Source organism: Bos grunniens, chromosome 4, assembly GCF_055505025.1.
Source record: "Bos grunniens cultivar Pamir isolate PY7600 chromosome 4, Bosgru_T2T1.0, whole genome shotgun sequence".
NCBI lineage: Eukaryota > Metazoa > Chordata > Mammalia > Artiodactyla > Bovidae > Bos > Bos grunniens.
In genome coordinates this window covers 13,944,009-13,963,455 of record NC_141168.1, presented here as the reverse complement: position 1 = coordinate 13,963,455, position 19,447 = coordinate 13,944,009, and the positions used below count along the sequence as shown (strand labels likewise).

The window sequence follows — 19,447 nt, the reverse complement described above, 5'->3', positions numbered from 1 at the left end:
CCCCACCACAGAGAAGGCTGCAGGAGGAGAGGAGAGGAGAGGCGAACAGGAAGTGACTTTATTGGAAGGTGGAAGGCGGTATCACACCCCACACCCTCCCAGCGGTACCCATCTGCTCGGTACACCTCCCGAACCTCCGCGACTGTCTGCAGCTGTGACCCTGGATGGAGGCTGGTGCCCGAGGTGGCATCCCGGCCTTTTGTAAAGTGCTTTGCTCAGACAGGGCGGTAAGGCCAGGGTGGTTGAAGCGGGGTCCCTATTCGCGCTGGGCCCTGTGCTTGGGGCGAGGTGTGAGCCTGCTCCTCAGTTTCCCTGTATTCTGTTCTAAACCCCAACCACCCCGCCCCTGACCTGGCAGGTGAGAGATCTGGACTTTGGTGGGAGGCAGGAGGCAGGAGGAAAGCTCAGATCTGGTACTCCCAGCCCTCCCCGTCCTCCAGAGCCTTGTTGACCACCCCCCTCAGCTCTCTCTTCAGGGTCCCTTGCCGCAGCCTCTCCCAGTTGATGCTGCTGCGGGAGGTACTTCGAGACACTGAGGGGGTAAGAAGCGACAGGTGGGTGCCAAAGGGGCCGCCCAGCCACAGTCTTTCCGTGTCGTCCTCCGAGCCTGGGTGGCAGAAGGCCTGGGCATAGCGCCGGACACGCTGCTGGTTGATATCCTGTTTCTCTTCCACCCTGTTGGGGGAGGGGGAGTACAGAGGAGGTGATGGAATGGCTGACCTTGGACCAGCCCTCCTGCCGGTGGCCTTTCTCCTTGTCTGCAACCTGAGTGGGCACAGGGGATGCCAGGCTTTGGGAAGCAACACAGAGCTGGGTCCAGGGACAACGTGGATGCTTTCAGGGCCGCTCTCCACCCCTGGTGCCTGGCAATTTCCCTTCCCCCAGTGAGACTGGAAGCCCAGGGAGCGCACAGGCCTGTACCACAAGCCTGCCAGCCCATGCTGTCACTCACCGCAGGAACCAGCGGTCCCCCAGCCCAAACTTGTGCCCGCAGATCCCCGAGCGAGGCCACAGGCAACGCGGCAGCTTCTTCTCTAGCATCACAGTGGTGGCTACAACCTGTGGGGTCGGGGGTGGGCAGAAGAGGATGAAACCAGAGATGGAGTGCAGGCCACTGGAAGAGTGGGGAAGACTCTGGGCAGAGGGGCCACAGCGTAGCAGCAGCTGGGAGACTCATGGTTTCCCAGAGGGCAGCGCCCTGCTGAGCAGAGGTTGGTGGCATCAGCTTCGTCACTGCTTTTCTGCAGGAGAGAGTGATGGTCTTGAGCCCACGATGCTTCACCCAATGACCTGGCGGCCAGGCCAGGCCAGTCCTGCAGCAGGTGGGGAGACCTCGCTCTGAGGATCAGGAAGGTGGGCAGAGCAAAGAGCAAGGGTCCTCGGGGCTACGCAATATTTTGACCCTAGAGATGTAAAGGCTACTTAGAAACACAAACATCCTGCGGAGAAGTTTCCTACCAATACATTTACATTGAAAAGATATTTTCACGAGCAAACCTTATGTCACCAGCTTAGGGTTTTTTTTTTTTTAACTCTACTTTCTACACAACACAGTTAAATGCCATCTAGTTGGAGGATTTCCCATTTATGTTGCTGAAATTATTTTTGTTGAGATAAATTCTTTTGTAAGAACATTTTAAAATGATGATTTGATCCGGTTAATTCATGCTTTTGACCCCATCACAATTATCTGACTGAAGATAGTTTCTGTGACTATAGGGAGTTTGGCGTTATTTTTAACACGTCCAGTTTTTCTGGGTCAAATTTTGAAGACTTAAATATTGCCCAAAAGTTGATACTTCAGTTTTTATTCAGTAACAAAAGTTCGTGAATGCAGTTGTAGCTACTGTGCTTGTGTGCTAAGTTGGTTCAGTTGTGTTCTCCTGTTTGCAACCCCATGGACTGTATAGCCCTTCAGGCTCTTCTGTCCATGGGATTCTCCAGGCAAGAATACTGGAGTGGGTTGCATTGCCTCCTCCAGGGGATCTTCCTGACCCAGAAACCCAACCCGCATCTCGTGTGTCTCCTGCATTGGCAGTCAGGTTCTTTACCACTAGCACCACCTAGGAAGCCCACTGTCGCTACTCCTGAGGTTCATTTCTTACTGATGATTCTAGAAAAGACAGATTTGACTCTTTTGAGAAAACAGGAATTCTTTCCAGCTGTTCCAGGATTGCTTGGTTGTATTGCTGATCCAGTTCTGTACACTTTGCGTCCATTTCGCCTGTGCAGTAACCCTCCAGATATACTGGGGCGGGGTGGGGGGAGGGGGGGGAGGCGAAATATCCTGCTTCTGAGTTTGGCCTGGCCCTTGGCAGGAAGAGAATGACTTGCACTAACCCTCCCGGCCACGAGGGCGCTCACCTGTGCTCTCCAGAGCTCATCCCGCTCGTGGGCTACACGCCAGTGAGTGTCACCCATCATAGCGATGAGGAGGTTGAGCATGAGCAAAGCAGCGATGATGGCGAAGGCAGCATAGGTGATGCTGTACATGAAGGGCAGATCCACGTCGTAGTTGGCGGGGCCGTCGATGATGGTGAGGAACAGCTCAAAGGTGCTGAACAGTGCCATGGGGTAACTGTAGAAATGGCCCAGCTCATTGGGGTCCTCTGTCTGGAAGATGATAAAGAAGGCTGCTCTCACCCAAGGGGGTGAGAGTTCCATGTGATTAAACCTTAGCCCACTCTCTGCTGCCCACTTCGGTCCTGTCTGCTTCCTCTCCAGGGTCACCATCCCAGCCCTCCATCACTCCGTCCTGTGGGTTCTTACATTCCCCTATTTTCCATATGATTCACCCTCCTGATCCCAAGAGCAGCTCTCCCCCTTAACACATCCCATCCTCAGACACCGTGGCCTCCTCCTGCCTCTGCCTTCCCTCCTGCCCCCCCTCCCCCCAGGTTTATCTAGAGGCATCCTGTGCTTTCTGGTTTCCTCCAGCCCAGGGCCCCTATCTCAGATGATTTACCCGAGGCAAAGCCCAGGATGACCACGGCCATCAGCCAGCAGAATCTCATCAGATCGCCAAAAATCATCTAGAGGGAAGGAAGAGAAGGGAAACCAGCTGCACACCAGTCTTTTGAGCAACCGCCCCTTATAGCCTCTAAGAGGTCTAACCCTGAGAAGTCCAACAGCTCTGCCCTCTAGCATAGGGGAGGGGCTGGCCAACTATGGCCTGCCGACCAAATTGCTGGATCAATTTTGGTATGGCCCTTGAGTGAGAATTTTACATTTTTTAGATGATTGAAAAAAAATTTTAAAGGGGGAAGAGAAGAAGAAGATCAAAGAGATTATATACATGTTGGCCTTGCAAGCCTGGTAGGGAAGATTCCCTGGAGAAGGAAATGGCAACCCACTCCAGTGTTCTTGCCTGGGAAATCCCATGGTCAGAGGAGCCTGGCAGGCTATAGTCCATGGGGTCGCAAAGAGTCAGACATGACTTATAGACTAAACCACCACTGCAAGCCTGAGGTCTCTCTGATCTGATGCTTTTCAGAAATGTTTGCAGCCCCTGCTCTGGGACCTTTCTATAGAAAGTTTGGGAGGAGGCACTGACCTTCTGGATCATGATGGTGAAGGGGCCCAGCATCTGGAATCCTCGTGCAAAGTACATGACGCTGCACCAGCCCAGCACCAGGGCGAAGGACATGGGTACCACCTCCCCGCTGGTGTTGGTGAGCCGCATCACCATGGTCACCAGCACCATGCAGGAATAGGTGATGCTGGGGGGAGAGTGGGGAGGGGGCCATGAGAGGGAGCCTGGGGTGATCCTGAGGATCCAAGAGCGAGGGCGTGTTGAAAGTGCTACCCACATACTCAGCTTCAAGCTCCATACACAGGGTCACACACACATCACAGCCAGGCCTCTGGAGCTGGGGTTCTCCAGAGGCCAGGGATCCAGGGAGTTAAACTGGAGTCTTAGTGAGAAAGGGGTAGGGGGTGAGAGGAAAATAGACTCACAAGAGGACGTGGAATGGTCCTCCGAGGATGGTCTGTCCGAAGACGCGACTGAGCCCCACTCGGAAAATGTCTGTAATCTGGGGAGAGGCCGGGAAGACACCAAGCGCTTGTAAACTGAAGCTCTGACTGTATCCCTGGGGCACACAGCTCACCCCCAGATCCCCGCTGCACTCACCTCTATGAACAGGATGATGACAGCTCCAAAGATGCTCACCAGCTCCCCCACCAGTCGGAGGTGGTCCTGGTGGGTCACATAGGCCTCCTGAAAGGAAAGGTATGGTCAGAGGACTCAGGGCTTCCCTCCATCTGCCCTGCCCACCCTTGGGTGCAAGTCCGCCTCCTTGTCTAGGGACACCAGTCGCTCGGATTCTTTTCAACCTGTGAGGTGTGGCTGTCTCAAACTCTGCGCTTAGAGCACCGGTATGTTTCTGTGTGCATGTCTTTGAGTTTGTGCCTGTGTAGTTGAGATCTGGGCAAGGAGAGAAATGGTGGTGAGCTAGGAACGTGACACATGTCTGAAAAATGGCAGAGGGCTGGATACCCGCCACCCCAAAGCTCTGCTAGTCCTTGGGGGTCACCTGAAGTGGCTTCTGCTCCCAGATGGTGTTGTCCCGGGGGTCAGTTTCATTGTCAGTCCTGGGCTTGAGGGGGCGGTACACACAGCACATGGTGAAGCAGACGATGTAGAGCAGGTACATGGCTGCCAGCACGCAGAAGTACGGCCGCCCATATCTCTTCCACTTGAGGGTCACCAGCTCCTTCACTGGCGTCTGGTCTAGGATCTGGCGAGCCTGCAGCAGAAAGAGAAGGCAGCAAGCGGCTCAGAGCCCCTGCTTCCCGTCCCTAGTGGCTCCCTAGCCTGAGGACCAGCCCCACCCCCACCCACCCACCCACCATACCTCCCGCTTCTTGGAGGTGACGATAAGTTCCAGCAGGGATAGCTCCTCCCCTGAGGAGTCGATTTCCGTGAGGTCATAGAGAGTAGAGGTCAGCGGTCCACATGTCCACTGGATGTACTTCTGCTTCTGCACCAGGTTCTGGAACATCTAAAGTTGGGGATGGGGGAGCAAGTGAGTGAGGAGGAGCAAGCCAAGGGGACCGTCCTGGGGTGTGGATGGGACGCTTGCCCAGAAGGACCGCTGCACCCTTGAAAGGGGGCTCACTCTTCACTCAAAGATCGCAGCCTTGTGGACAAAAGAACCCTTCTCCATATCAGCCTCCTAGTTCATCCTCTTCCCCCATAACTCCCTCTAGAGCTTGGAAAGAGGAGGTGCGAGGGGGCAGGGCAGGGGAACATGGGCGTTACAGACCACCCTGGGGACGGGATCTAGACCCTTGCAGCCCCTAACGACTCGGGGCAGAGAAAGTGGGAGAGAAAGAAGATGCGACACAGGGGCAGAGAAGGAAATTCCAATCGAAGCTGAAAATAGGGCCTCAGCATTGGGGAGGACCATTCACATCTACTTCCTCAAAGGGCCAGAAGTGTAAGAAGAAGGGTCAGGAGAAGGACCCCGTGGGCCTGGGGGAGGGCCCCTCACCACAGTGTTGCCCTCCACTCCGGCCAGCTTGAAGGGGGTGAGGCCCTGGTGATTGAGCATGAGGTCCAGGGACTGCAGGTGGTCCCCTCGCCTGTCGTAGGACAGCAGCAGGTTGTACATCTGGCAGGCAAAGGTTTTGTTGGGCTGGAGGACGAGGATGTGCAACACTGTGTTTCCTGGGAGAGGACACGGGGTGTCACGTGACCCCTGGGACCAGAGTCCCTGCCGTTCCCCAGGACCACCCCCCACCCCGGGGGGGCCTGAGGGCGGTCCCAGCCCCTCCCCTCTCCCCTGCCACCCCCAGCCTCCCCTGCCACCTCCAGCCCAGCTCTTACCCAGGGAGTCCTGGGCCCGGATGTCAGCACCGTGCTCAATGAGCAGCCTCACAATCTCCTCGCTGCCCATGCAGGCGGCAAAGGACAGAGGGTGCTCCCCTGGGGAGGCAGAGGCCTGGGCGTGAGATGCAGGCGGGGAGGGGCGGTGTCTCCAAGCAACCGCCACTCCCTCCCCTGTCTCCGCTCTGGGCCTAGGGCCCCTTGTCAGCAGGACCAGAGGCGGGGATGCTGGAGGGGACCTGGGGTGTGGGTGGAGGCTTGGCTCTGGCCTTTGGCCTTATGAGGGCCGACCTCTCCCAGTCTCCCCAGGCACGGGGCCTCCTCAGCCCACCCTCCCTTGACTGGTGCCCACCCCCATCCTCCCAGCCCCGGTCCTGCTCTCACCAAAGTAGATGAGGTTGTGAGGAGTGAGGCGGAAGGCGGAGCCTATAGCCCTCGCAGAGACGCTGGCCCCATGGGCGAGCAGGGCTTTCACAAGGTTCACATTCCGGTTCATGACTGCTATGTGCAGGGCCGTCTGACCTGGACAAGAGAGCTCTTGGCTTGGGCTCTGCCCTAGGATCCAGGTAGGGGTCCCTCCTATCTTCACAGAATCCTGCAGGGGGACCCTCCTGTCTCCACCAGGTCAGTCTTTCTGGGGGAGGATGAGACAGGGGTGGGGGCCTGGTGGGGCTCCCAGGGGCCCCCAGTGCTGCCTGCCTTATCCTACTCTAGTGGTTTAGTCGCCAAGTCGTGTCTGACTCTTGCAACCCCATGCACTGTAGCGCACCAGGCTCCTCTGTCCATGGGATTCTCCAGGCAAGAAGACTGGAGTGGGTTGCCATTTCCTCCTCTAGGGGAGCTTCCCAATCCAGGAATCAAACATGGGTCTCCTGCATTGCAGGCAGATTCTTTACCTACTGAACGACAAGGGAATCCTTCCTACCCTAGGTCTCTCCATTTCAGAGGTGCTCAACCTCTGAAATGCTCAAACAAGGGGCACCGAGAATGCCGAGGAAGAAGGGACAGAAGAGGGAGGTGAAGAGAAGGGGGCCCAGATTCCCTCTTGGTTTCCCCAGACTGCTGCTACTGCTGCTAAGTCACTTCAGTCGTGTCCGACTCTGTGCGACCCCATAGATGGCAGCCCACCAGGCTCCCCCGTCCCTGGGATTCTCTAGGCAAGACCACTGGAGTCGGTTGCCATTTCCTTCTCCAATGCATGAAAGTGAAAAGTGAAAGTGAAGTCACTCAGTAGTATCTGACTCTTAACAACCCCATGGACTGCAGCCTACCAGGCTCCTCCATCCATGGGATTTTCCAGGTCCACCACCAAGGTCATGCTTCCCTCCATCCCAGACCCTCAGCCCCTCACCTTCATACAGCTCAGATGTCATGGGCTCCTTGACCAGCTCCGGGGCAGCCTCCATCAGCACCGTGGCAGCCTCCAGGTTGTCATAGAGGGCGGCCACGTGCAGTGCCGTCTCCCCCATGGCTCCTGGCATTGACAAAAAGCAGAGTCACGTGGCCTCTCTGGAGCAGGGGAAGGGGGCCCATAGAGAATTGGGGGCCCACAGCAGAAGGCCCTGGGCTATACCAGCAGGAGGAGTGGGAGGAGGGCCATGGGCACAGGGCTGACCCAGCTGGAAATTCTCCTTACCTTTCTGGTGGACGTCACAGGCCTCATACTTGAGCAGCTTGCTCAGAGCCTGGATGTCGTTCTCTTTGGCGGCTAGCAAGAGCGGAGACTCCCAGATCCTATAAGGGAGGGGAGTGGGCCCGGTTGGGAAGAAAGGTGGGCGGCTTTGCTCAGTCTCACACCTCAGTGGCAATGAACCCCGAACCCGGAGGTCCCTCATCCAGAGAGGTGGGGCCTCTATCAGGGGAGGGGCTGCCTGAGCGCTCAGCTCTCTTTCTCTGACCGAGTGGTTAATCCAAGGCAACTTTTTCATAGTTTGCATGAGTTAAATCGAAGGCAACTTTTTCATAGTCTGTGTGAGCTAAATCCAAGACAACTTTTCCATAGTTTCCATGAGCTAAATCCAAGACGACTTTCCATAGTTTGTGTGTGTTAAGTGTCAAGACAGCTTTCCTTTCCTCTGTGTGTGTGTGTGTGTGTGTGTGTGTGTGTGTGTGTGTGTATGTGATCTGTGCACATCAGGTGGAGAGGAAGGAGTTTCAGCTAAATGCTTGTTTACCTCCTGACCTATTTGGCCGCTGGAGCAACCCCTTTGCAGCTTCCCTTGAAGTCCTGAGGTTACCCTCCAAGATAAGCCTTATTTTCATGGACTGAGGGTATGAAGAAATGCCTCCCTTATCTTTACGGAGGCGGCCGACATGCAGAGGCTGGCGGGTATTTCTCCTGTTGTGTGATGCTCCCCTTCCTCAGGAAAGCCCCTTGATTCTGGCACTTTCTTCCCTATGATGGCATCTTTGGGGCTCAGTCCAAAAGCAGCCATGGGTCCTTTCTTTCCTCTGGCCCTTGTGTCAAGTTATAGTCTCTCCCTGCTTCCTGTCTGTGTCTCTGTTTTAGGCAAATCATCTCTGACTTTACAGTTTTATGCCTACAATGAACTGCACGCTTTTTGAAAGATCAAAACTGACTCCAACTGAGACACATGGGGTCCCTTTATTTACTTTTCCCTGCTGGCCCAGAGCTAGTTGGTCCTTCTACAGGAGTGAATCAAATAACACTATTTATCCACAGAGGGTCAGTTATGTGAACAGGAGCTCATCCACCAAAAAGGCCACAGTAGCAGGAAACTGACTCCAAGAACTGGGGGTGGAGGGGTGATCGGGAGAGGAGAGAGCGTGGCTTGTCTGTCTCCCCAAATGCTGGCCCCAGGCCCCCGCATCAGCCACAGGGGCAGCCACCTGTCAATTCAACGGCTCTCCCCACTCAGTCCCTGCCTCCTCATTCCCACTGATCCCTGTTAATCCATGTCCTCATTCTCTGGGCCAGGATTAGCAAAATCTTCTTCTGACTAGTTCCCCTATACCCTGTTTACCCCCAATCCATCCTTCTGGATGCTCCCAAGACATTCTCTCTAAACAGCAAACGCAAGCATCGTTTACAGAAGTCTTGTGGGTCCTTAAATGCCCAAGGAGAAGAAACTCAGAAGTCCTCTCTGGACTTTGTGCAACTATTTTTCCATGCTTTCTTCCTCCTGCTGGCCCCTGACACCCAGCAGTTCAGCCTCGGCACCCCAGGGCACACCATTCCCCCCACCATGGCTGTGCTGTCTCTCTCCTTTTCACCTGGAATCCAGCCGCCCACCCCACCCTAGTTACTCTCTATGCTGCGCTCCCAGTGCCTGGGAATATGCCCGGTGTGATAGCAGATGCTCATTACCACTCTCTGTAGAAGGAATGAACTGTAGCAATGCCAGAAGGCGGTTTGGCTTTACTGTCCCCCCTTTATTAGCTCCATCAGCCACCCCCTAAGCCAACCTTAGGCAAACATATAATCTAAGTAAAAAATAGCATGCTTGGTGTGCTCACACAGCTGCAAAACAAGTTTGCAGCACCTCCCACCACTTTCCTCATCACCCCCTATCACCCCAGCCACCATCACCCCCACACCCTCCACCCTTACCCCGTCACCCGACCATGACCATGACCCCCACCACCACCATGACCCCACCACCATCACCACCCCCAGCCCATGACCCCCACCACCACCATGACCCCCGCCACCACCATGACCCCCAGCCCATCACCCCCATCACCACCATGACCCCTGCCACCACCATCACCCCCCCCACCATCACCACCCCCAGCCCATCACCCCCACCACCACCATGACCCTCACCACCACCATCACCATGATCAGCCCATCACCCCCACCACCATCACCACCCCTCCCACCACCATTACCTTTTCCAACAATTTGTACAAATTCCTCTTTTATAGATATTCGAGAGTAAGCACTATTCCCCAACACACACACACACACACACACACACACACACACACACACACACGGCAGGAAGTTTTCCGCCCTCTTCTCTGGCCTTACTTTTACCTCGGGTGCTGTGATTAGTATCTGTCTCTTTCTCTTCTAAGGGCACTTGGAGGTCAGAGGTCAGCCACTTTCTCCAATTTTATCTTTTCTCTGCCCTCCTCCGGTTAGCTTCTAGTTTTTGTTGTTGTTGCTTTGTTTTGCTACTAGTTCTGTGCCCTGTTTGGCCAAGGGTTAATGGCGAAGCTAGAAATGGGTCCAAAGGGGCTTCTAACCCGAGTGCAGAGTCCACTCCCTGCTTCCCAGGACATAAGTGGGGAGGCCAGTCAGTGGCAGCCCCAAAGACACCACTCTTGGTTCTCTGACATATCTCTGATGACCATAAATGTCCCTTTCAAACCTCCAGTCCCCACACGTTCTGTTTCTGGCCTCCACTGCCTGCCCTAGTGGCCTGGTAAGGGCAGGAAGCCACCATTTGAACTGGGATGGCTAGATTTACAAAATAAAAACATGGGGATGCTCAGAGTTGAATTTTAGATACACAACAAATAAGTTCTTGTTTTTTTCTTGGCTGTGCCATGTGGCCAATTGTTATCTTAGTTCCCCAACCAGGGATCAAACCTGGGCCCTCGGCAGTGAAAGCACAGAGGCCTAACCCCTGGACTGCCAGGGAATTCCCCCCAAATAAGTTTTTAAGATAAGTATGTCTGTGCAATATTTAGGGCAAACTGAAACTAACAATCTATTCATTGTTTACCTGAAATTCACATTTAACTCTGTCTTGTATTTTATTTGGGAACCTCAATCAGATCACACTCTAGATGAAGAAAAGGCTTATGACCCAAACCAGTGAGGTTTGTAGAGACCTGGTCTCCTCTTGGTGGCAAACTCTAGGATCCAGCAAGAAGGGAGGGTAGAGTCTGCATGGTTCCCATTGAGTCAGGCAGAGGTGTGACTTGCAATAGCATCACATGGCCACAAGGGGGAGGCCAAGAAAGCCCTTGCTAATATCCTGGGCAGTAAGGCAGAAGAGAGAGCATTAAGTCGTGTCCAACGCTTGCGATCCCATGAACTGTAGCCCGCCAGGCTCCTCTGTCCATGGGGTTCTCCAGGCAAGAATACTGGAGTGGGTTGCCATTTTCGTAAGTGAGAACTCCTCCCAAACAGCTGCCTACACTTACACCCCATAAAAAAGACGGACCCCATAAAAAAGAGCTGCTGCTGCTACTAAGTCACTTCAGTCATGTCCGACTCTGTGGGACCCCATAGACGGCAGCCCACCCAGGGTCCCCCCGTCCCTGGAATTCTCCAGGCAAGAACACTGGAGTGGGTTGCCATTTCCTTCTCCAATGCATGAAAGTGAAAATAGCAGACCCATCCAAAGATTCTTGTGCCTGGTAAATAAATAGTTTGTTCCAAAGAAACCCAACACAGAAGTTTAGATCTGGAGTAAAATCTATACATCTTCACCAGACATCTCCCTAGGGCACGAAGAAGAGGAGATACTGCCAAAATGTCTTCTGATTTTAATGGTTAAATTATACTCACTCTGTTCCAAGGGACAGTTTCATTTTATTTAGAAGCAGGCGTAACTTTACTACCAGAATCTCTTATTTACAAACAGTGATTTAGAGCAGTGGTCTTTCCCAGGTGGCTCTGTGGTAAAGAATCCTCCTGCCAATGCATCTCCATTTGGCATCCTCTGCCAGTGCAGGAGATGCAAAAGATGTGGTTTAGGTCCTTGGGTGGGGAAGATCTCCTAGAGGAGGAAATGGTAACCCACTCCAGTATTCTCGCCTGGATAATCCCATGGACAGAGGAGCCTGGTGGGCTACAGTCCATGAGGTCGCAAAGAGCTGGACACAACTGAGCGCACACACCTTAACCAGAGATAACTCCCTGCCTCCTTCCAAGGGATTTGGCAGAGTCTGGAGACATTTGGCAGAGGGCAGGGGTGCTGCTAAGCTTCTTAAACAAGGCAGCCTCTTGTAACAGAGAATTATCTGCACAACATGTCAAAAGGGTCAAGGCAGAGAAGCCCTGAACTCAATGTATACTGCTGCTTAGTTACTTTAGTTGTGTCCGACTCTGTGTGACCCCATAGACGGCAGCCCACCGGGCTCCCCCATCCCTGGGATTCTCCAGGCAAGAACACTGGAGTGGGTTGCCATTTCCTTCTCCAATGTAGGAAAGTGAAAAGTGAAAGTGAAGTCGCTCAGTTGTGTCCGACTCTTAGTGAACCCATGGACTGCAGCCTCCTCCGCCCATGGGATTTTCCAGGCAAGAGTACTAGAGTGGGGTGCCATTGCCTTCTCCGGACCTCATTGTGTAAGTATTCATAATCTATTTTTTAAGAAGGGATTTTTCACATTAAATAGAATGAGAAATTCCATCCATGTTTTCTTACAAATCATTAAATGCTCAACTAAGAAACAAAAAATGAAGCCTTTTAAGCACCTGCAGATTAATTAATAAAAGACAATGAAAGAAATTAGAAGATCTGAAATGATAAAAATATGAAAGTTGTTTCCAGAATTTAGAATGTCTTATTTTGCTTGACTATTATAAAATTGAACAGTCTAGTTCAATACTGGACTAGTAGAAACACTGCTATAGGATTTCTGGCATAAACCCTAGCACACTTTTTACAGAGCAAACAAGTCATTGATCACCTTGAGGTTCCCTCCGGCCCCAAGGATCTGCCACTTGTCTTCTCTCCCTGTTTCCTCTGCCCCATCCTCTCGCTTCACGTTCTTGTGGACGTGTACACGTCTATGCGTGTACACTCTCGTGTGTGGACCTGCATGTGTGAAGTTTTGCATTTGGTTGCTGGGAAATGGGCAGGATCAAGCGTGTCTAGGGAAGAATTCAAATCTGAATTTTAGAGCTAGAAAGCCCTGGAAACCCAGTCTAATCTGTCCATATGGAGAAAGAGGCCTGGAGCCCTGGGGTGGTCTGTTCAAACAAGTCGGAGGCAGCACTGGGACCCCTCTGGTCATTTCCCTGTTCCTATTCTCCATGTTCATCAGGATCTGAAGAGGAGTCAGAGGAGGCATGGGAGGTGGATCCGTGTGTGTGGGTCCCACTGGTTTCTCCACCAACCCCTCTCAGAGAAGCATGTCCCACACACCCCTTGGGGCTCAGAGTCTGGTTCTTGGATGGCTCCAGCTCTGATGGCAGGGAGCTCACAGTCCCTCTAACTCCTGCTATCAATGGAAGCTGCCTTTTGACTGTTCTTGTGTTCTTTTTAATCACAGCGGTCCCAGGTGTTAAATGTGCTTTTCAGCTTCCAAAGCAACATCTCACATACGATCACGCTTGCTCTTTACAACCCTGTGACACAGGATGAATAATTCTCTTATTTTTCTGCAAAGGAAACCAAGCTAGATCCAGAAGATCAGACAGAGTTCAAGATGGAATGCTTGGCCAAGAACCTAGCCCCAAGGCTCTCACTACTCAATTATGTGGTTCTTCTAGTTCTCTGGCTCTTCCCAATTTTTCTTGTGTTGGGGTGAGGTTGCAGGGAGCAGCTAGAGTGGTGACCACGGAGGGGAGGAGGTGTGCACTGGCTCCCTGGGGCAGCCTCCCTCCAGCTTGAGTTCTGGGCAATGGGATGAAGAAGCAAAAGCTCAGGAAAGTGGCTAATTCCGGACCTTGCCGCCCTTCTAAGTGCCCAAGCTGTATCTTTCAAGTACAAGATGCATGGACCTGCACGTGTTTACTGAAGCAGGAAGTTCCAGGGTGATCCAAGGTCCCAGCCCTCACTTCTGACAGGCATGCCATGCCAGCCCACAGATACTAATACAGGGATCTATATAAACAGAAAAGAATCCCTGGTGTTCACTGCCTCCTGCCAACTACCGGGAGGATGACCCTGCCAGCAAGGGGCTCAGGGCGAGGATCACGTTAGGCAGACCCGGGAAGCTGCCCAGCACAGTCCACACCAATCAGAATCAGGGCCTGCACTGTCCTCCTCAAGGCTCCCATGCTACTTGTTCACAGCCTTCTTAGCACAGTCGCCAAGCTCACTTTTAACCCAAGTCGATGTTGACCGGTGTGCTTGGCCCCTAAGAACGTGATCTTCTGGAGAGCAGAGAACGCGTCACGTTCATTTTTCGCAAACTTAGCTGAGCGTTTTATAGTCCACACCTAGTACATCGCATCTCAGGAATTAAGACGGGTCAGGAAGATCCCCTGGAGGACGGCATGGCAACCGACTCTGGTATTCTTGCCTACGGAATCCCATGGACGGAGGAGCCTGGCGGACTACAGTCTACGGGTCCCAAAGAGTCAGACACGGCTGAGCAGCTTAGTACGCACATACATACACAAAGCCCCGAGATGATGCAGAGGAAATGAGAGAAAGATGATGGTTCAACTTGGATCCCACCAACATGGGTTTAAGCCGAGGCAAAGGCAACGAAGACCCAAGAAAAGTCAACCTGAGAGAGAAGAATGCTGGGTTCCCCTATGTTCCTGGAGAGACTTGAGCGCCTCCCTTCTCCTGGAGTCCCCTCCACCCCACCCGGAGCCCCCACTCTGGGTCTGCCTCATTCCCAGGGGTGGGGGGTGATAACAGCCCTGCTCACCTGGTCATGTTGTCCTCACTTACATGGTCAGCGCATGTATGTCCAGCCGCCCACAGATTTCCCCTTAAAGCTGAGTGATCACACTGCCTTGGACACTCCCCTTCCGACACTTTAAGGTCCTTCCGGGGAGTAGCCACCCAGTGGGGGAATCAAGGTTCCAGGGCCCAGGTGTCCCGGAAAAAGAGGATCCAGAAAACTGTGAAATCTGACAGGGGACATCAGGAAGAGGGGAGAGTAGCCCTCTGAGTGGTGAATCAGGCTTTCCTAGCCCAAGGCTGTGAGAGAAGGCCCATCAGATGTTGCTAAGACACAGGGACAGAGAAGATACCGGGGAGCAGCCCCGGCTCCAGCCCAGGTCCTCCCCTCTGCCTCCGCCATGACTTCCAAGCCCCAGGGGCCTCTCTGTGCTCCTGCCCAGCTCCCCCAGCCCCAGGGTCCCGAGACTGGATGGGGATGAGTGGAATCACTGACGGTCCCAGTCTCCAACAACAATAACGTTCTGTTGCCTCAAGATGTCATCAGCCAAACATGTGGTCAGCCCCCACTCTCCCAGGCCCAGGGGGAGAGAGGTGGGCGGCAGCTGTGAGAGTCGGGGAGCCAGACCTCAAAAAAAAAAAAAAGAAAAGAAAAAAAGGAGCACACTCCCCAGCCCTGAATCCTTGAGCAAGAGGAAGGGAAACAACAGGAATTCCAGCTAACCCTCAGCCTCCCGGTCAGGCTCAGGCAGGCCCCTGTGCTTTGAGATGGAGAGAGACCCTCAGACACACACGCTTTGGACTTTCCCCGGTGAATAGACATATTATCTGCCTCTTAAGGACCCAGGAAAGTCCCAGGAGGAGGACTTCCTGCTAGCCTGCTGGCCCCTGGGTGGGGAGACCCGCGGAGGTTCTGGAGGAGAAACCACACACAGGGATGGCCTCAAGCTTCCTTCTACCTCCTCCCAACTCCCAGCTCTGAGCACCGATGGAGGTAGGGGGGACGATCGCATGAGTCTGGGGCGGTTTTCAGGGGCTGGAAGCCTTAAGTGAGATGTACTTCGGGCTCAAACTCTAGAGCCTCTCAAATTCCTCAGCCTGCCTTCGGCAGCGAATTCTAAGCACCTGGTATTTTGGCCCATTGCCCATGGCCCTCTCCTGCAATGGAGGGTAATAAATTCCAGGGCTGAGTCCCAGCTTTGTCGTCTTCACAAACAGCACCCCTCTCCGACTCCCCCACTCCAAGACTCGGACTCCGTCAATGGCTGATGCGATAAATGCACAAGAATGATTATCATATTTTGCCTTTTTTTGTGGTTACTGATGTCCGCAGTTCCCTCCCTGACCCATTCATTGATTCATTCCCACAAGTGCACATATATGTACTGTGTGTTTCTGCCCAAGAGACTGTTCTAGGAGCAGGGAGTAGAGATGTAAAGAATTGTCCTAACCCAGCAGCATCTCTGGGCCTCCCCGGTGGCTCAGCTATAAACAACCCACCTGTAATGCAGGAGGCACAGGGGACTTGGGTTCTATTTCCAGGGTCGGGAAGATCCCCTAGAGGACGGCACAGCAACCCACTCCAGTATTCTTGCCAGGAGAATCCTGTGGACAGAGGAGCCTGGCGGCTACAGTCCAGGGGGTCCCAAAGAGTCAGACACGACTGAACAACTGAATACACACACACACAGCAGCAGCACCTCTGGGGTGCAGGTCTGTGATGCCCTAATCCTTCCGCAGCCTGACAAGTTGTCTGGGCTCCAGGAAAGTACTTACGAGAAAGGCTGCCTAATTGATGGGCTCTTAAACTTAGGGAGCACCTGTGTTACCCATGCCAGCCCCTCCCCTTTCACCTGGCGCTAACCCCACAGGCCCAGACTCTTGAGACAAAATGCTCCAGAGGGGCCAGCCCTGGAAGAAAGGTCTTCCCAGCAGAGGTGCCCTCAAGGGGAGGGGGAGCTCCCGGGGTGGGGGGGGGGCGGGAAGGGAGGGGTGAGGGGCAGCAGCTCTGAGGCTTACCTCCTCTGCTGCAGCAGGTTCTGCTCATCCCGCCTCTGGGCCCATGGCTCCTGCCTCTGGAACCATCTGCAGAGCTTCCTCCACAGGCAGAGAATGTGCCCCTTCTCCTTGGGCAGTGGCAACCCCATGGAGCAGAGGGCCAGCTCCCTGGGGGGCTGGGGCCAAGGCCAGACCCCACCTGGACTCAGCCTGGGGGCCACATGGGCAGCCCCGAGGGCCAGCCCACCCTCTTCCCGGAGAGGTGCCGTCTCAGGGCCTTCCAGGCCCGGTGGAGTCTCCCCGAGGTGTAAGCAGCCAGACACAAGAGGCCTCCCTCGGAGGAGTTCGTTACACTTGGCAGAGCTGGGACTCCGCCACTAAGCTCCCTGGGCAGGATCTCTCCTCCTGGGAGACGCAGGAGCCCTGAAGACACTCCCTTACTCCTCCCAAATTACCTGCGATTTAAAGAGACAGGCCAGCAGCTGTGGGGGCCTGGGAAAGCTCCCTCTCTCAGCTTCCCCACAGCCAGTCCAGGGAGGGGAGGCCTTCTGAGAGAAGGGACAGGACTCCCTGGACTTTGGGACACCTGGTGATCTTTTATAGAAAGGCCTGGACCGGTCAGTTGAGTTTCAGGTACTCCAGTCAGTGTGGGAGAAGGGGGAGGAGCTGGGCAGGGCGCTGGGTCTGAAGGGCCAGGATGCCCACCTTCCTCGCAGGGTGTCTCTGGACCTGTCTGCCCCGCAGGCGTGATTTTGCTTCGTCTCTCCCCTGGCCCATGACAGGTGCATAAATATTGAAAACTCTCAGCCCCCTCAGCAACTGTGGGTCAGCAACTTCTCCTATAAAAGGCCAGATAGTAAATGCAAATATTCTGGCCTTTGCAAGCTGCACACGGGCATACAGCATCTGATATACATTCTTCTTTGCTTGCTTTTATAGCCCTTAAGAGGTGAAAAATCCATTCTGAACTCACAAACTAGAGCATAAAATGGCACCTCTGGACCGTGTGTGGCCCCCCTGAACACAGTTCTCAGACCCCTACTCCAGAATTCTAGAGACTGTCCCCAACACCACACTGGTGGCTCAGCGGTAAAGAATCTGCCTGCAACGCAGGCAACTCGGGTTCAGTCCCGGTGTTGGGAAGATCCCCTCGAGAAGGGAATGGCTAACCACTCCAGTCCTCTTGCCTGGAGAATCCCATGGACAGGGGAGCCTGGCGGGCTACAGTCCATGGGGTGGCAAAGAGCTGGACACGACTGAAACGACTTAGCACACTCGCCAGGAGTGGATTGCCAAGTAGAAGACAGGATGCTTGATTCAATTTGAGTTTCAGATAAACAGCAAACATTTTTTTAGGATAATTATGTCACAAATATTTTCCCTGGCAGCCTCCAGTGGAGACAGCACTTATTTACCCACTACTGCCTGGCAGGGGCCCTTAACCAAATCTTCCCACATCACCTCACATCAGACCTGTGAGGCAAGCATTAGCATCTGCATTTTACCAAAGGAAGGAAAAAAAAAAAAAAGCTCAAAGTGGTAAAGTAAGTTCCCCAAGGTCATAGAGCCAACTTTATAGCCAAGGCCAGATTCAAGCCCACTCCCCTGACACCAGAGCCCCCTGTCTTTCTTTCCGACCACAGCGGGCAAAGAATGTTCCAGAAGGAAGGGACCTGCACAGTCGCACTGCAGAGTGGTGACAGGAAGCCCAGCCCCCCTTGGTCCTGCCAGAACTCTGACCAGAGCAAGCTGAGTGCCCTGGGAAGATCCTCTTCCCACAGAAGAGGAACGGAGGCCCTGGCCTCAGCCCAGCCCACAGCGAGCCAGGACCCAGTGGCCTGGGGCATGGGTGGCAGGCTCGGAGACGGAGAGGTATGTGTGGATCCCTCCCAGGCTTTGGAGTCTTTCCTTACCTGTCTCTGATTCAGAGAGCTGGAGGGAGCAGCAAAGAGGGTGTGTGTGTGTGTTGTCTGTGCACTGCGTGTGCACACGCGTGCTATGTGTAGGGGAGAAGGCAAGCTCGGGTGCAGGTCTGGGGTGTCTCCATGGAGAGGAGTGGAGGAGGGCCACCCTCAAATCTCGAGAGAAAGCAGTTGCGCCAGGCGGCCATGCCTGAGCAAACAGTACAGCTGATTAGTTGAGTTCCCCACCCACCCCGGGGTCAGCAGTTTCAGGCTGGGTGGCGGGGGAAGACGCTGGAACCCAAACCTTGAACCCTGGACCTTTGTGCCCATTAAGCCAGTGTTTGCCTGCCTGCTGACCCACCCACCTTCTCTGTCCCACCAGGCTCCAGGCAGAGACCCTCATTCACGATAAGGCGTTGAGGTATTTGTCTCATAGGATGGAGCGGGGGCGGGGTTGGGGGGGTTGCAGGAAGACGTGGCTGCAGTTACCAACTTTCCTTTCATTTCTCACCTCCCGCCACCCAGTGCCAACTCTGTAGGGTCACCAGGGCCAATGGGACTCCAGCACAGACTCTAAACAGGTGTGGAAGGCTGTGGCCCAGCCCTGACCTGACCCGAGTGGGAGCATGGGCAATGTGGGTGAGGGGCTCTCTCTTGGGCACATGGGTCCTCAGACTGGCACGACTGATATTTTGGAACAACTAATCCTTTCGTGTGGGGGCTGTCCCGCCTGTCATAGGGTCCGTGCACGGGCCGATAGCAGAACGGCTCTGCTGAGCTGTGACCCTCAAGAGCGTCTCTAGGTGTTGCCTGAGGCCCCCCCGGCGGGAAGCAAAGTCATGTTCCCTTGAGAACAACTGATTTAGGGCCCCAAAATGTCTACATAGCATTTTATTTTCTGTGTTTCCGTCTGGTTTTCCCTCTCTTGCTGCTCTTGTTCTTTCTGCAATTGGGTCTGCTCCCTCCATCTCTGTGCTGGTGAGTGTGGGGTTTGTGTGCTTGTGTGTGTGGGGGGGTAGGGGGGGTTGTGGTGGATGCTACGGGGTGTGTGTGTCTGTGGCCGTGACCCTGAGTGATCTCTCTGTGGGACCCTTGGTTTCTTTCTCTTTCTCTCAACCTCTGCCCCTGTGTTTGTTTCCCCGTCCAGCTTACTGCGTCAGCGCATCCTTGCCCCCTGAGTCCTTTCAGGGGCGTCTCCTTAGCTGAGTTGTCCA

The 19,447-nt window shown here is 54.1% G+C and overlaps 1 protein-coding gene across 3 annotated transcripts; it reads right to left on the bottom strand.

Moving 5' to 3' along the window:
• Positions 1-36: 36 nt before the first annotated feature.
• Positions 37-18,361, bottom strand: TRPV6 (transient receptor potential cation channel subfamily V member 6). Of its 3 annotated transcripts, none has more exons than XM_086398347.1 (15): positions 18,243-18,361; positions 7,467-7,564; positions 7,182-7,304; positions 6,215-6,352; positions 5,831-5,929; positions 5,496-5,671; positions 4,857-5,003; positions 4,536-4,748; positions 4,133-4,219; positions 3,958-4,034; positions 3,554-3,719; positions 2,966-3,032; positions 2,365-2,633; positions 953-1,059; positions 37-675 (listed from the first exon to the last, which is right to left on the bottom strand). In XM_086398347.1, the coding sequence occupies exons 3-15, from the start codon at positions 7,297-7,299 to the stop codon at positions 405-407; spliced, it is 1,935 nt and encodes a 644-aa protein (XP_086254473.1). In that variant the 5' UTR covers positions 7,300-7,304; positions 7,467-7,564; positions 18,243-18,361; the 3' UTR covers positions 37-404. The 3 variants fall into 3 exon arrangements, with proteins under 3 accessions (XP_086254473.1, XP_086254470.1, XP_086254472.1); XM_086398344.1 differs by lacking the exon at positions 18,243-18,361 and adding an exon at positions 16,351-16,901; XM_086398346.1 differs by lacking the exon at positions 18,243-18,361 and adding an exon at positions 15,832-15,968.
• Between the last annotated feature and the right edge of the window lie 1,086 nt (positions 18,362-19,447).